This window comes from Scyliorhinus torazame, chromosome 22, assembly GCF_047496885.1.
Source record: "Scyliorhinus torazame isolate Kashiwa2021f chromosome 22, sScyTor2.1, whole genome shotgun sequence".
NCBI lineage: Eukaryota > Metazoa > Chordata > Chondrichthyes > Carcharhiniformes > Scyliorhinidae > Scyliorhinus > Scyliorhinus torazame.
Genome location: NC_092728.1, coordinates 105,331,879 through 105,349,610, shown reverse-complemented (window position 1 = coordinate 105,349,610; position 17,732 = coordinate 105,331,879). Strand labels below are relative to the sequence as shown.

At 44.2% G+C, this 17,732-nt stretch overlaps 1 protein-coding gene across 6 annotated transcripts in view; it reads right to left on the bottom strand.

Annotated features, from left to right (window-relative positions):
* sptan1 (spectrin alpha, non-erythrocytic 1) overlaps positions 1 to 17,732 on the bottom strand; it is a 138,656-nt gene that overhangs the window by 64,837 nt on the left and 56,087 nt on the right. For 4 of the 6 annotated variants that reach the window (XM_072488829.1, XM_072488827.1, XM_072488828.1 and 1 more), the window contains exons 20-25: positions 16,852 to 17,069; positions 13,604 to 13,696; positions 13,219 to 13,353; positions 11,836 to 11,984; positions 8,785 to 8,844; positions 7,074 to 7,272 (exon numbers count right to left, since the gene is read on the bottom strand). In XM_072488829.1, the coding sequence (XP_072344930.1) occupies positions 7,074 to 7,272; positions 8,785 to 8,844; positions 11,836 to 11,984; positions 13,219 to 13,353; positions 13,604 to 13,696; positions 16,852 to 17,069 (854 nt within the window). The remainder of the gene's footprint in view (positions 1 to 7,073; positions 7,273 to 8,784; positions 8,845 to 11,835; positions 11,985 to 13,218; positions 13,354 to 13,603; positions 13,697 to 16,851; positions 17,070 to 17,732) is intronic. The other 2 variants (XM_072488831.1, XM_072488833.1) reach the window with 1 other exon arrangement.

Here is a 17,732-nt window from a genome sequence, read left to right as displayed (position 1 = left end):
CTCTCCTGATCTTTATACCAAAGGCCTTGCTTTGGAAAGTGGACACAATCATCTTTGACTTTGTATGGGCGGGGAAGGTGCCGAGGGTGGGGGAGACCATGAGGTAGCAGGGGGGGTTGGTGTTGCCAAACTTGCTTCATTATTATTGGGCGGCGAATGTGGACAAGGTGCAGCGGTGGTGGGAAGGAGAAGGGGTACAGTGGGTTAGGATGGAGGAAGAATCTTGTAAGGGGTCTAGTTTGAGGGCTATGGTGACGGCAGCATTGCCAATGGCTCAGAGTAGGTATTCAGGGAGCCCAGTGGTGCAGTCCACGGTGAATATATGGAATTAGCTGAGGAGGCATTTTAGGGTGGAAGGGATGTCGGTGATAACGCCGCTGTGCTAGAATCTTGGGTTTGAGCCGGGGGGGGGATGGATAGTGTATACAGGAGGTGGAGGGAAGTGGGGCTGGTCAAGGTGAGGGATTTGTATTTGGAGGAAGGGTTCACCAGTCTGGAGGAGCTAAGGGAGAGGGTAGAGCCGTCGACGGGTAGTGAGTTCAGGTATCTACAGGTTAAGGACTTTGCATAAAAGGTCTGGAAAGGGTTCCCTAGATTGCCAGGATACACCCTGCTGGAGCAACTGCTGCTCCGGATGTGGAAGGGGAGGGAAGAATTGGGGATATATAGAAGTGGCTGGGGGAGCAGGGAAGCAAGCGGGTGGTGAAGATCAAGGAGAAATGGGAAGCGGAGTTGGGAATGGAGATCAATTGGAGTGTATGGAGTGAGGCACTGCGAAGGGTAAACGGGACCTCCTCCTGTGCAAGGATGAGCCTGATACAGCTTAAGGTGGTGCACAGGGTGCATATGACCCAGGCGAGAATGAGTGGGTTCTTTCAGGGGGTAGCAGATGAGTGTGAGAGGTGTGGGCAGGGGTTGTGAAACATGTTTTGGGGTTGTGAAAAATTGGGAAGATTTTGGGCGGGAGTGTTTGCGGTCTTAGCCGGGATAGTGGAGAACGGAGTGGACCTGGACCCTTTGGTGGCGATATTTGGGGTTTCAGAGAAGACGGAGCTCATGGAGAGGAGGAAGGCTGATGTCATGGCCTTCGCCTCTCTGATTGCGCGGCAACAAATTTTGCTGGAGTGGCGGTCGGCATCGCCACCGGGGGTAGCAGCATGGCTGGGTGATCTGTACGACTTGCTGCGATTAGAGAAGATAAAGTATGAGTTAAGGGGCTCAGCAGGAGAGTTTGAGAAAAGGTGGGGGATGTTTGTGACCGTGCTTGAGGAGCCGTTCGTCGCCGGGGGGAGTGTTTGAAAAGGGAGGAAAATCTGTACAAATTGTATAGTTGATTGTTGGGGAAAATGTTTCCAAGGGTGTTTATTTGCTGTAACCTACTTTGATACAAGTTTGACTAGAATGCGTTTAAAAAAAAAAAGTGTCCAAAAAGGTTAGGTGGGGTTATTGGGTTACGGGGATAGGGTGCAGATGTGGGGCTTAAGTAGGGTGCTCTTTCCAAGGGTCGGTGCAGACTCGATGGGCTGAATGTCCTCCTTCTGCACTGTAAATTCTATGATTCTATGTAACTGAAGCATCCCAACTCCCAACAATTAAGACCATCAGCTCCATTTCGTAAACCACATTGGTGTGCCTTCCCAGTTTAGCATGTTCATGAATATGAACAGTAAGAAGTCCAACAGGTTTGTTTCAAGCACTAGCTTTCGGAGCACTGCTCCTTCCTTCTTCATGAATATGAAGCTTGCTAAAGCCATAACTACTTCCCAGAAATACAACAACTAGATATTTCAAGCAATTCCACCAGAGTGAAAAGATGAACATTCTCACTTCATAGTCTTGAAACTCAGTGCAGAACTTTATATTTACAATTTTCCACTCGATCCATTTTCTTCGGTCACCCCCAATAATCAGCTAGCTAATTCAATGGGTAGTGGAATCCTACAGACTAGACAGATCCCAAGTAAATCTCTAATCTGTGCTGAGTTAGCAGATGGTGGGAGATCAGTGCTCCAACTTCAATCAATATCCAGCAATCTGGCTGGAAGAATAAATATCTTGATACCAGGCAAGGACAGCGTCAGGTTTGGATAAGATGTCACCGCAGCTAAGTGGCTTGTTGAGTCTCACTGTCTTGGCTCACCAATTGGTTAAGAATCGGTAGTTGGTAGAGCAGCTGAAATTAGCTAATTAAAGAAAGCAGCTTAAACCAGTTTTTACTATAACTGCAGTCAGTGAACTCCCACATTTGAAAAGGATATACAAACAGACATTTCAATGCAAATTACATTGATTTCTAGTGGGCTGGCACGGTGGCACAGTGGTTAGCACTGCTGCCTCATGGCACCAAGGACCCGAGTTGAGCCCTGAAACCTTACTTCCCATCCCGAAGTAGGGTTTCTGGGCTCAAAAGAGCTGCTGGTTAATTCAATGAGATTGAATAAGACACAAGGATGGCAAGACAGTCAACGGATGCTGCTTGTGGAAGCTCCTGAATGCCAGTATGATCCAGGGTAAACACATTTGTAGCTTAAGGAGCTTTGGCTCAATCACTGAGCTGGAGGCTGAGCTGCAGACACTGCAATGCAAATGGGAGGGGAAAGCGACCGGAATACCTTGTACCAGGAGGCAGTCACACCTCTTAGGATAGGGTCTTCTGATTTGGTCAGGGACAGGAGAGTGTGCCTGTGAGTGGGGCCGGTAAAGGGGGGTCCAGATAGCAGGCTCAATCATCACTTTTTTTTGTCCAAAAAGTTCTTTCAGCTTATTTCGATGAGAGGAGCTGCGTGATGGGTGAGCTGACTGGCCGCAGGGATCCATTCTAGTGGGGGGAGCAAAAGGGAATGTAACAGTAATAGCAATAGCAGTAACAGGGGAGAGTATAGGGAAAGGGATTGACACTGTTCCCTGCAGCAAAGTGTGAGAATTGAGAAAGCCGTGTTGCCTGCCTGGTGTCAGGGTTCGTGACATCTGCTCAGGGTTGGAGAGAACTTGCAGTGGGAGGGAGAGGTTCCGGGCATCACCATGGAATAGGGCACTAAGCCCCTGGTTACATAATTAATGAGGCCAGACCTGGAAGATACGGCATGGTTTCCCACTGGCCTCCGCAGTGGGAAATAGCCTGTTCCCCCGTCTGCCTCGGGATTTTGTTCCGGATGGGTGATGGGAGAACATCTTGCAGGGCCAACCGAAGGTGGCCGTCTATTTGGACGACGTGCTCATCACGGGATCCACACTGATCAACCTACAGGAAGTACTCTGGCGCTTTTCCCGCGTAGGCGCCCGGCTGAAGAGAAGCAAGTGTGTGTTCGCACGGTGACCTGTCTCGGTTCTTGGGTTGTGGTACTGAAAACAGGCTGAGAAGATACAGATAGGCCAGGAACAGAATTAAGAGGCTCTGGCTGGAATCGACACTGGCCATCTGCAAGAGCACTCAAGTCAATGAATAAACTTGTTATCGCTATATGGACTTCGTGATTACCCACTCCAAAGAACAAGACCATGCTAGGAGTATGTAACAAACTTCCAGACACAGGTGATCAACTTTGCAGCAGGGGGAAGAACAGACAAAAGAAACCATCAGACTCCATAATGAGCTGATGGTTGGTCAGACGAGTGTGTTTCAGAGGACAATGGCTCTTGATTGAATCACCATGGATAAACAGGTAATCGGTGATCCTGTCTTTCCCGTTAACAAATTGGGGTCTGGATGGGACAATGGCCAGTTGTGGGTGTATACCTCTGACTCAATGCTAGCATACGAGTATAAAGAAAGGGACAATAAGAACAGACCCCCAGCGATAACTTGGGAGTCCCCCAGGCACAACCACCGCAAGAAGAAAGGACGTTGGGGTTTGAACCCAGAGAAGACATTCACATCATCATAGCCTGCCTACCTCCTTCACGAAGTGTGGGTAAAACCCAAAGCTCAGCTGTGAGTGAGTTACAGTTTGTTGAGTAAGAGAATTGAGAGTAAAATTGCATTAAACCGTAAACCTGTTTTGTCTTTAGTTCATCCCGCAAATAATGGTACCTAAAACCTTGAAGTAAATAAACTGGTCGAAAGTATCTGATGTCACTACAGGTACAACAGGGTGGACAGTAATGGTCTAAACCCGTTGGAAGATAAGGTTCATGCGAAAAGAACGCCACTCAACTCTTGTCATTTTTAGGCCTAGTCAACTATTATGGGAAGTTCATCGACAACTTGGCCACTCTGTTGGCTCCACTCCACGCGCTATTGAGAAAGGACCAGGAGTGGTGCTGGGGCCCCTCACAGGAGAAAGCACTTATTGCTGTTAAGAAGAGTCTGTCCTCCATGCAACGTCTTGTGCATTATGATGCGGCCAGGCCCCTAATCATGACATGTGATGCTCCCCCCCCTACGGCATTGAGGCACTGCTGGCCCATGACAGGGACTATCATGTTTGCTTCAAGATGGCGGATGCAGAGCAATGTTACGTTCAGATAGAGGAGGTGATCTTTGGGATGTTCCACCAATTTGTTTATGGGCAACAATGTGATTGTAACTGACCACAAGCCGCTGCTCGGCCTCTTCAGGGAGGGTAAGAGAATCCCTCTATTTGCATAGTATAGGATCTAACATTGGGCTAGATCCTAGCTTTCTGCAATCCCGCACCGCTCGGACATGCAAATTGCTCATGCGGGCGTCCCCAGTCATTTCCCATGAGCGCCCCATACCACCCAGTGGTGGATAAGGTAATTCTGACTCAACTTAATGAACACCTTGCCGGTGATGGCTGCTCAGGTGCGCACGTGGACACAGCGGACCCAGGATTGGAGAAGTTTTGCCTCCTGCTGTTGAGCGGCAAGAGAAAAGCCCTTCTGGTAACCCTACAACCTTTCTCTCAGGAGTTAACCACGCTCAGGTGCAGAGGATGTCATTTGTGGGGAGCCAATGTGGTCATCCCCCACCCCACAGGGTCAGGAAGCCCCGTTACAGGACCTTCAGTGACCATCTGGGAGCGTCCAAAATGAAAATGTCGGCCCACAGTGATGTCTGGTGGCCCAGTATCAATGGGAACATAAAAAGGGTTGTGTGCAGCTGCTCGGTATGCCAAGAGCATTAGAAACTTCCACAGCAGCTTTCATTCATCCTTGGGAATGGCCGGGGCACCCATGGGTACGCCAAAACATGAATTTTGCAGGTCCTTTTCTGGGCTCCATGTTCCTCGTGCTTGTGGATGCTCACTCCAAGTGGCGAGCATGTAAGATGGTCTCCACGACGTCCAGGGCCATGATAGAGAAGCTTTGGGGCGTTTTTAGCACTCATGGAATTCCTGAGGTCCTGGTGGCAGATCATGGGGCACCTTTCACTAGCAAAGAATTTGCCGTATTTAAGAAGGGGAACAGCATTCGGCATGTTCGAAGTGTTCCTCATCGCCCCTCCTCTAATGGTCTAGCAAAAAGCATAGTCCAGACCTTCAAAAAAGGTTCAAAGAAGCAATCCACGGGGTTTATGGACACGACTGGTGCAATTCCTTTTTAATTATTGAATGGTGTCCCATGTGAATTGCCCTGGTGGAGGTGTTGATGGGTTGCAGACTCCGCACCCAGGTAAGTCTGCCATTTCCAAGTTTAGGAAGGAAGGTTGCAGTACAACAGTAATCGCAGAAACACCACCATGACTGGAGGACGCCTGGGCACACATTTCACTCCAGAGTTACAAACTACATTCGTAATTTTGGCGATGGGAGCATTGTGGCTCCCTGTAGTAGTACTGGGACATATCGGCCCAGTCTTTTACAAGGTCCAGGTTCAAGGGAAGGTCCATGGCAAACAGTTGGACCACCGTAGAAGGCCAGAGCCCACCTAGCTCTACTCCCAACCGGCGGTATTGAGTTTCCACAGCATCAGGAACTGGCCTGGGTCTATTATGTATCAATATAAAGGCGACCCAAAGTAAGGCCTGGTGAGTTTTAGTCCTCCCAGCAAGGTCTGTACTGGGAACGATATGTTGCTTTGAGCAAAACTACGTAAATAGTTAATAAATCACCAGTTTTTCACCAGTGCTCTCACGTTACTAAAGCTCCCAACATCACTGGCCCACTATTGAAGAAAGATGATGGGCCTCCTGAAAAAGAAAATGGATCTCCAGGAACGGTGAGGCTCGAAGATGGACCTCCTCAATGACAAAATCCGGAAGATCCAGCTGCAGATGTTCCTTCCACCCCTGCTGTGGTGTTCCAGGTCCAGGGTTGTTGGAAGTCTCTAGGAGGCAGCCGCTCTACTGCCTTTTTTTTTCCCAGAAAGACTTCAGGTGCATCCCAACTTCTGCATGTCATGTTGCTCCAGACATGTTCTTGACCAGTGTGTTTTGCCACTGCAGTCACAGACATTCGTGCATGGGTGAAGATTCCAGTTGGGCCTTCAACTGGTTTGTTGATTCACAGTGCCAGGTACCAGGAGAAAATGCCATTAGAAATACACGGCAGCATAAAATTAATTTTTGTACCCCTGCTGAATCCTACCCCTACTGACCCATCATTGAGCCTGCCGGAGGAGCATTGGGAGAATTCTGTCCATTAGGTAGTACAGTGGTTAGCTCAGTTGCTTCACAGCTCCAGGGTCTCAGGTTTGATTCCTGTCTGTGAGGAGTCTGCACGTTCTCCCCGTGTCTGCGTGGGTTTCCTCTGGGTGCTCCGGTTTCCTCCCAATCCAAAAATGTTTAGGTGGGGTTACTGGGTTACGGGGATAGGGTGGAGGCATGGGCTTAAGTAGGGTGCTCTTTCCAAGGGCCGGTGCAGATCAATGGGCCAAATGGCCTCCTTCTGCACTGTAAATTCTATGATTCTAACTCTTGTTTCTCACTTTCCAAAGATGTCGTCACACCTGCTGTGCTTTTCCCAGTACTCTGATTTTATTATTATAATCTTCTAATTATAGTTTGTTGTAAACAGTGAACTGGAAACAATGGCACTGGCCTGTTAACCATAAAGCCAATATGTCAAGCAGCTAAAGATGAAAGAGCCACGGTATTCACAATCTATTTTATGTGTTGATGTTTTACATTTGTCTACTGAATCGGAATAGTTCAAATTAAAAGCTTTACTTACTTTTTGGAAGTCATCAAACTTTTTCTGCAGTCCTTCCACTTGTTCCAGGTCAGCCGCCACCTCCTCACTGGTCAATGCTGCCTCCTTCTCACTGATCCACTGCTGCAGTTCACTGGCCTCACGAAAAAGCATGAACTTCTTACAGCTTTTTTCCAGCATATTCTTCCGTTTTAAGCCCAGTTCCAGAATTGACTGGTATCTGAAAGGAGACAGGATCAAAGTCACCCTACAGCAAACTGCCAATTTGAAACATTTAAATAAACACCCCAAAAAATTGTCAAAATATGGAATTGCTGATGAAGATGGATAGCAAATCAGAACAAAATACCTTAAACCTGATATCGCTGACACTTACTACTCAAGTGGTTTGAATGTTGCTCAGTCTGTATTGAAGAATGACCAGCCTTATGTAACAAGGGATGGGCTACTTATTCACAAAACCTTCCATAATTACCATAGTCAATATAAACGCCCATGGATTCACCCCACTCTACCTCCTCAGCGGTACCCTTCAGTCCTATGACTCCACTTTACTGTGCTCCTAAACATTTTAAGTAATCACTAAATAGCACAAAAACTTTGAAAGCTTTCTTTAATAATATTTGGATCCTAAAGGTGAAGTGGATTTAAAATAGAAAGTTTAGAATCACAAATTTTGAGTCGAGTTTATGGATTTCAACATGCTTACAATCTTTTATAAACCGGCAAATTGCATACCCTTTAACGAATGGAGAAATATTTCAGCAGCACATTCAAAACTTTTAGAGATGACAAAACAAGTTGGAATACCTTGCACATTCAATTCTAATCCATTCTAAATAGTTTGAATGTAATACTTCCATGAAATAAATAAAACGTTTTATGTTTGGTAGCTAAATGGCTTTGAACTCGAAATGGTATAAAAATGTCAGACGAACATGGGCACTGGATGTAGTCAATAAAAATTGACTTTATCAGCTCATAATTGATCGGACATTTAATTCCTTTTTGTTTTATTTTCTATGATTAATTTTTTTTTGTTTTATTTTCGATAATTGAAAAGGTGAATATAAATTCAACAGTGATTCAACTAATTTGATAAGGAGTATAGTGCATTTACCAAGAGAGAAATTCAGGATTTTGGTATAGAATAATTAGTCACCCCACCCAAATCCCCTCCACCCAAATCCCCAACATACACTGCATGCTCAATACATTTACTTGAGACTTGTTAAGTATAGTTATGCTCTTGCTAAGCTTGCTGAATCTGACTGACCCAGATCTCTAACAATTTCATCATATCTCACCAGTTGATTGCACTCACTCAGCCATAAAACAGCCATCACCACATCTCAGCTGGAACTATGTTTTCCAAGATTCTGTTCCATTCCCCAAAATTCAGATATTTAAAAATGTTATTTGCATGCTTATGATGTGCTACCTAAGCAATGGCAGAAGTTAGCTAATGAATTAAAACAGAATCGTGCACCTAAAACGGTGAATGATGCCAACTTTCACACTCCTTCCATTAGGTAACGGGAAAAGCTTCCATCTCCCCACAATGTGACTGGAGTGTCCAGTTGGCCCGTTTTAGCAGTTAGAACTTGGCAAGCAAGTTTCTTCATGCTAGTAAAATGATATTTAGTTCACTCATCCAGCGTCCACGAGCATACGCAAAATGAATGGAAGCACAAGAGAGCACACTGCGTGAGAAAGAGCCGAACCTACTCACAATTCCTCCACCTGTTTCATACGGAGCACAACGCTGCCAACTTCCTTAGCTAGCAGAGCCCTGGACAGACAGAAGGAGCAGAGCACAGCATGCACCATTAGTAGATTAAAAGGTTAAAAGCGGCTGCTAAAGAAAGGAAAATTAGTAGTACATGGCAAGAATCAGCAAGGAAAGTCTCAGGAGCAACAGATAAAAGCAGACAAGCAACTGCTGAAAAGACTGTAGCTTGATTAGTAACAAGCAACAGAGCTTCCTGGCAAAACAAAGAAAGTTCTAACAGTCAATTAAAGCAACAATATCCAGTTCCATGCATTTTCCAGCACACATACGTAATTTCTCTCCCATTCTCTACTACCAAACTATTGCCAGGTAGCAAGCAACAGTTAAGTGTTGGCTTCTAACCAATTATGTTGAGCATTATTATAACACGCTGTTCAAGTTAGATATTTAGATGGACTGAATTGACTTGGAATGTACAATGACATACAACCTGCATTAAAGGTGGACCTGGGGAAACCATACTGGAAGATTCTGCAGAAGAGAGTTAAATTGTATTGTAGACAATAGACTTGCACCAAGAATCATAGAATTTTACAGCACAAGAATAAATTGCACCTGTACTAGTTTTCTGTACAGCCCATCATACCTGTACTAGCTTTCTGAATAGAGCTATATTTGTTGAGTAGCCTCTCAATTATTTATATTTTAAATGCTTAGCCATTTTCCTTTCTATTGATGTGGATTTTGCTTCAGTCACTGTTTCAGAAAGACGCATCCCATGTCCAAATAACCCTCTACAGAAAAAACCTTTACTTTGGTGATTTTATATCTCTTGTTATGAACTCATTAGCCAGTGAAAATAGTTCCCCCCCCCCAATATATTTCATTGAAACTTATCAGAATTGATCTTAACCTTCCCGGTTCTAATGAAAAGAATTAGTATTTCTAGTCTCTGCTTATAACTAAATAATTTTATCCCTGGTATCCTCAGTGAATCCTTTCTGTATTCACTCCATGGCCTTGATATCCTTACTCAAGTAGAGTAGCCTAAATTGGACACAGTATTCTCGCTGCAGCCTAACAAATGAATCAAACAAATTTAGCGTCCTTACTTTTGTAATCTATGCCATACATTAGCTTCTGAAGCCTAAGATGCAACATGTTCATCAATTTGTCCTTTCTTCTTTGAATTTTGGGTGCATCTGAATTCCTAGGTTTCTCTGCTTCTATATACTCTTTTTAAAAGTGGTACCGTTGTATATCTTCTACTTATTGTACCTCTGATTTTGATTGCCGCGATCCACTAATCTGTTGGTGTCCTCCTAAAGTCACTTTGCAGTTACTCATCCCCTATTTTTATTTTGTCTGGAAAGTTTAATAGTTCCAACACAGACTTAAGGGATATCATAGTTACATCACTTCAATGTGAAAATCTATAGTCGGGTTTATATTTCCTAATTTTAAACACATTTTCTTCTTTACCTTCTTAAAATAACCCTCTAAATTTAACTTTTAACCAATCTGTGCTGTCTGCTTCAAATTTTTTTCAGAAATTTAGAGTACCCAACTCTTTTTTTCCAATTAAGGGGCAATTTATCGTGGCCAATCCACCTATCCTGCACATTTTTGGGTTGTGGGGGTGAGACCCACGCAAACTCCACTTGGACAGTGACCCGGGGCCGGGATCGAACCTGGGACCTCAGCGCCGTAAGGGAGCAGTGCTAATCACTGTGCCACCTTGCAAATTTCTAATTAACCCATGTCCTTTAAAGTCAGTATTAATTAGATATTGTATTATGGTTTACAAAAGCTTACCCGCTACCAATGTAAATTAATAATGAATGGATCACCTTTATTGAACAGACGTTGTTACAACAACCTTATAAGTTCATACGGTATAGGAGCAGAATTAGGCCATTCGGCCCATCGGGTCTGCTCTGCCATTCTATCAGGGCTGATATGTTCCTCGTCTGCTACCTACAATGTTACAGACCAAGAGCTGGATTGCGAAATCAGCCAGAGCATCTCCTCCCTAGAACACATGACCAAGGAGCAGGAGTAGGCAATTTAGCCTCCCGAGACTAACACCCTCAATGTGATCATGGCTGATTCCCTCAAGCTCTTTGACAGAATTTCCAAATTCATGCTTCTTTCTGACTTTTCTCAGCATTTGCAGACGAATGCTGTTGTCAGGGACCAGGACTTATTATTCCACCTACATTTCCAGTGCCTTTTCCTTATTTCTTATTATACCTCACTGTCCTTACCTTTTTGTTCCTGCCATTAAAACACATCAGGACACGGGGCTGAATTCTCGGATCCCCCAGCCGCTTGTTTCTCGGCGGTGCGCCACTTGCTGGTGGCGGGATTCTTTACTCCCACCGCTTGTCAATGGGATTACCCATTGAAGCCACCCCCGGTGGAGGTGCACTGCCGGCAGGAACAGAGAATCCCAGCCATGATTTGGTTTTGGTGAAATGCCCACAATGACTGAATGGGCTACCGTACTCTGTTTGATTCATACACAGAAATGGAGACCAGCTACATAATGAAATGGTACAGGAACTGGTCACAACAGGAGCAGGGAAGGAAAGAAATGAACAACATTAAGGGAATGTAAAATGGTAAAATTCATAGGAAGACCAACATAGGATACCATTATACTGAAGTATAAAGCACAGAAGAGGGTCATTTAGCCCATTGTGCCCATGTCATCTCGAGAGCTGGCCATTTTATCCCACTCTCAGTCTTTCCCCTTAGACCTGAAATTGTTTCTTCGCCGGTTCTAGAAGCCTTCAAAACAAATAAACCATGTTGGCAATTTTAACTATCATAGAACGGCACCAACGGAGGGTCAATATCTTCGTACAAGAAAACTATCAAATGCCAACACTAGCATAGTTAGTACAAACCAACATGAAAAGGAAATACACATCCAACTGAACCAAAAGTGGACCAGGGGAGGATGTATTCTTGTTGTACAGTGCCTAGTATAAAATGCTCCACTGCACAAAATATGCCAGGTATAAAAGGGCATGTTTAATTACTCACTGGTTGTCAATCTGTTCCTGGCGCATTGCAATGCTGCTTGAATCCTCCAGCAGATTTTCACGTGATGTAGACTGCGCTGGGTCCAATTTCTTGACATAGGCAGCAGGAACAAAGCCCTGACGATCATTCACTTCCACTTTCCACCAATCCTTTACAATAGAATCACGGACAAATATCAACATCTTGAGAATTACCACGGACCAGAAACTGGACTAGCCATATAAATACTATGGCTAGAAGAACAGGTCAGAGGCTAGGTCTTTTGGCAAGTAACTCACCTCCGGCTCCCTACAACCAGCCTACTATCGACAAGGCACCCAAGTCAGGAGTGTGATGGAATACTCTCCACTTGCATGGGTGAGTTCAACTTCAACAACACTCAAGGCTTGACAACATCCAAGACAAAGCAGCTTGCATGATTGGCACACCTTCCACAAACATTCACTCCCTCCACTACTGACGAACAGTGGCAGAAATGTGTCCCATCTACAAGATGCATTGCAGAAACGCCCTGAGATTCCCTAGGCAAACCTACGACCACTACCATACGGTCAGCAGATACATGGGAACACCGCCCCCCAGGACGTTCCCCTCCAAGCCACTCACCATCCTGAACTGGAATAATATTGTGGTTGCTTCACCGTCGCTGGATCAAAATCTAGAACTCTCTCCCCAACAGCACTGTGGGTGCGCATACACCACAAGGACTGCAGCAGTTCAAGGCAGCTCGCCAGCAGCTTCTCAAGGGTAATTAGGGATGGGCCATAAATGCTGGCCTAGCACTCCAATCCTGTAAATTAATTTTTTAAAAACAGCTGTACAAAAATAGTACACAGGCCCTAAATGAGCTGATCCTAATGAGAAGCAGGTCTGCTCTGACTACTCTTCACAAGCCCACGTTATCCATGGCAGGACCTCACACACGCTCAGACATATCTGGATAAAGTAAAGCTATATTGATTCATTCCATAACTCAGTAAAGAAGGAGAATATCACTACTACAGGTGCATTTTGAATTCTGCAACTATGATAAACAAGACTAGCAAAAACTGCCATTTCCTTAAGAGCTTTAAAAGGTTTTCAAAAATAGACCCCAAATACAATAATTAATGTTCAGCTGAAGTAAAAAGCAACAGGCACACAACAATGTTGGCTGTCAACTTCTAAAGCACTGAAATATAACGGCACCCAGAACACTGGCGTTATGTCATTCCACAATAAAGGACCACTCCAACATGTACTGCAGCCAAGTGGATCATGATAAACAATCCAAGATGAGCATAAGCAGTTAAATATTCAAAAGAAACAAATATTAAAATAACAGTGTGGGAATTAGTAACTGCTAATTTTCCATCGTCTCTACAAGTCCAACCCATTTCTTACCTTGTTGGTACTGTTTAGCAAGGTAAGAATATCCCCTTTCTTCATGGTCACTTCACGAGGGCTCTTCTCCTGGTAATCATACAAGGCCAAAACCAGTTCTTTTCCAGTTTCATCATCTGTGGGAGCCACTTGTTGCTGAAGAGAAGGGAGTAGAGATTTGTTCATTAATGGCAGGGCAAATTTTGAATATCCACAATTTATATAGTACAGAATGATTTCTACCCGTGGTTTGAATTCTACCCGAGAATTGAACTACATCAGATAAGTTTGTGGTTGGCTTTCGGATATCGTGCAATAATTACGTTAGTAAAGGTAAACCTGCAAGAATGCTTGGAAATGTTTTTTTAAATGTAAATTATGGTAAAATAACAAATCAATGCCTTACACGGCAGGCTTGAGCTTGTTCCTTCAGTGCCTGAATGCTGCTTCCATATGCAATCAGATCAGACATCAGAGCTTCATGTTTCTTCAGTAGGGCCTGGATTTAAAAAATAAATAAACTCAATAATGTTTTTAGTAACTGCTTCTACCATCTACTAAAATTCAATGAACTATTGCAGAAACAGGTTAGTGATGAAGAGATTTCTCTGATAACATAGGCAATTCACTAAACCATACTGGATTTCAGACTCAATTCTTTTGCAGAATTTTAAAATGTATTTTTCCAATTAAGGGACAATTTAGCCAATCCACCTACCCTGCACATCTTTGGGTTGTGGAGGCGAGACCAACACAGACACGGGGAGAATGTGCAAACTCCACACGGACAGTGACCCGGGGCCGGGGACGAACCCAGGTCCTTGGCGCCATGAAGCAGCAGTGCTAGCCACTGCACCACCGTGCCACCCTTCTCAGACCAAATTCTAATCAGGTTAGCAGTTTCTCTTTCCTGGAGTAATGGTAGACCTTGTTGTCAGTTGGATTATGAAGTGAAATGAAGAAAATAATCACGTTTCTGACTCCTGATTAGACTAGATCCATTGATTCCCTAGTGCAGAAGGAGGCCATTCAGCCCACTGAGTCTGTGCCAACCCTCCAGATGTCAAAAGCACTTAATCGCTGCTGTAATGTAGGAAATGCAATCTGGGTGAAGTGTCTAGGTTATTGACATTCACGTAAAGACTTAAGGGCGTCATTTTATTGGGCAAAATTAGGCCAGCTTAATGTTAAACATCTCTCCCGATTTTTTCCCCCCCAGCATTACAACATTAAAATCGCCCCAATATCTCCAGCGTTGGAGAAGAAGGAACAAGACAGGAATGAAGATTGATAAATTACAGGTCAAAGTTGTTTCATTATATTTACAAAAAAAATAGTGGCACAGACCTCAAATTCTTTCAGCTGCAAAACATTTCCCCCACCCCACTGCACAACGAATAAGTTACGAAAGTAAACTAGCATTTGGAGGCAAGTTTTTACAAGCAAATACACAAGAACCTTGAACAATTAATTAGCAGATAAGACCATAAGACATAGGAGCGGAAGTAAGGCCATTCAGCCCATCGAGTCAACTCCACCATTCAATCACAGCTGATTTCAACTCCATTTACCCGCTCTCTCCATAGCCCTTAATTCCACGAGAAATCAAGATTTTATCAACTTCTGTCTTAAAGACACTCAACGTCCCAGCCTCCACCGCCCTCTGTGGCAATGAATTCCACAGACCCACCACTCTCTGGCTGAAGAAATTTCTCCTCATCTCTGTTCTAAAGTGACTCCCTTTTATTCTAAGGCTGTGCCCCCGGGTCCTAGTCTCCCCTGCTAATGGGAACAACTTCCCTACATCCACCCTATCTAAGCCATTTATTATCTTGTACGTTTCTATTAGATCTCCCCGCAACCTCCTAAACTCCAATGAATATAATCCCAGGATCCTCAGCCATTCATCGTATGTTAGGCCTACCATTCCTGGGATCATCCATGTGAATCTCCGCTGGACCCGCTCCAGTGCCAGTATGTCCTTCCTGAGGTGTGGGGCCCAAAATTGCTCACAGTATTCTAAATGGGGCCTAACTAGTGCTTTATAAAGCTTCAGAAGTACATCCCTGCTTTTATATTCCAAGCCTCTTGAGATAAATGATAACATTGCATTTGCTTTCTAAATTACGGACTCAACCTGCAAGTTTACTTTTAGAGAATCCTGGACTAGGACTCCCAAGTCCCTTTGCACTTTAGCATTATGAATTTTGTCACCGTTTAAAAAATAGTCCATGCCTCTATTCTTTTTTCCCCAAAGTGCAAGACCTCGCACTTGCCCACATAGAATTATCAGCCATTTCTTGGACCACTCTCCTAAACGGTCCAAATCTTTCTGCAACCTCCCCACCTCCTCAATACTATCTGCCCCTCCACCTATCATCTGCAAACTTAGCCAGAATGCCCCCAGTCCCGTCATCTAGATCATTAATATATAATGAGAACAGCTATGGCCCCAACACTGAACCCTGCGGGACACCACTCGTCACCGGTTGCCATTCCGAAAAAGAACCTTTTATCCCAACTCTCTGCTTCTGCCTGACAGCCAATCGTCAATCCATGTTAGTACCTTGCCTCGAATACCATGGGCCCTTATTTTACTCAGCAGTCTCCCGTGAGGCACCTTATCAAAGGCCTTTTGGAAGTCAAGATAGATAACATTCATTGGCTCTCCTGGGTCTAACCTATTTGTTATCTCTTCAAAGAACTCTAACAGGTTTGTCAGGCACGACCTCCCCATACTAAATCCATGCTGACTTGTCCCAATCTGACCCTGCACGTCCAAGAATTTAGAAATCTCATCCTCAACGATGGATTCTAGAATCTTGCCAACAACCGAGGTTAGGCTAATTGGCCTATCATTTTCCATCTTTTTTCTTGTTCCCTTCTTGAACAGGGGGGGTTACAACAGCGATTTTCCAATCCTCTGGGACTTTCCCTGACTCCAGTGACTTTTGAAAGATCATAACTAACGCCTCCACTATTTCTTCAGCTATCTCCTTTAGAACTCTAGGATGTAGCCCACCTGGGCCCGGAGATTTATCAATTTTTAGACCTCTTAGTTTCTCTAGCACGTTCTCCTTTGTGATGGCTACCATATTCAACTCTGCCCCCTGACTCTCCTGAATTGTTGGGATATTACTCCTGTCTTCTACTGTGAAGACTGACGCAAAGTACTGATTTAGTTCCTCAGCTATTTCCTGGTCTCCCATCACTAGATTACCAGCGTCATTTTGGAGCGGCCCAATGTCTACTTTTGCCTCCAGTTTGTTTTTAATGTATTTAAAGAAACTTTTACTAACATTCCTAATGTTGCTGGCTAGCCTACCTTCATATTTGATCCTCTCTTTCCTTATTTCTCTCTTTGTTATCTACTATAATCTTCTTTCAAGTGTTGTCAGAGAATAGGGGCCTAGAAATAGGATCACCAGTCTTTAGTTCATTGCCAGTAAGCTATTAGCAGCACCAACGCTAGCCCCAGACCCAACTCACTGGCCATAGGGGAAGCAAGAGTCACAGGCTGAGATAAAGTTCAATAACTATAGCTTTGAGATGTGGAACCTCTATAGAGAAAGATCCTTCTGCTAGATGTCATTTCAACGAATGGGATTGCAATTTCATAACGGTAACTTTAAAGAAATATAGAAAAAGCCTCACCTCAGCAGAGTCTTCGTCTTTCCCGTAGTCAACGCTGCCAACAACAGGTTCCTTCTCCCTCATCCAGGACTCTGCCTCATTAGCATCAGCAAAGTACTGCTGAGCCTGCAGCGAATCTTCCAAATCCTGCCGCCTTTGTGCAGCCTTTGCTTTCAAGGAATCCCATTTCTGATTCAGGTCATTCAGCTTGCCTTTCACATCCTCACTGGCAAAGTGGCCTGAGAAAGAATAAAATGGTTGTTAAGGAAATTTCACAGGGAAAGCAAATTACTCATATCTTTTCCTCCATTGGTGTTCCAATGTTAACCAACACATTCATTTGTAAATTCCTTGTCTCACTGGCCTCAATAACATTTCCTTCTATCCAAATAACTTCCACAATTAGAAATTCACATCTGACTACATGATAGGGTGTTAAAAACAATAGTGATATCTGGACTTTTGTACGATGATTTTTAATTTCTCAATAAATTGTCTTTGAAGTAACATAACCTATCATTGAAAAAAAATCAGCAAAGGTGCCACTACTGCAATGAAAAGCTACCCCCCCCCCCCCGTAACAAAGAAAAGGAAAAAGAACTTGCGTGGGAAGACATGAACATGCAAGTCAATAAGATACAAAACTTTGTACAGTGGATTCTTCCCGTACATGTCAGTTTCCGGATCCTTCATGTGTTTTCTTGCACAAATGCCCCTCAGATTAAACCCCCCCCCCCCCCCCCCCTGGTTTGCTGTTGCTGCTGTCCGACCTTCATCTAACACTCCGCGAGATGGTCTAGGAACGGTTGCCACCGCCTGTAGAAACCCTGCGCAGACCCTTTCAAGGCAAACTTTATCCTTTCCAACGTGATAAACCCTGCCATATCATTTATTCAGGCCTC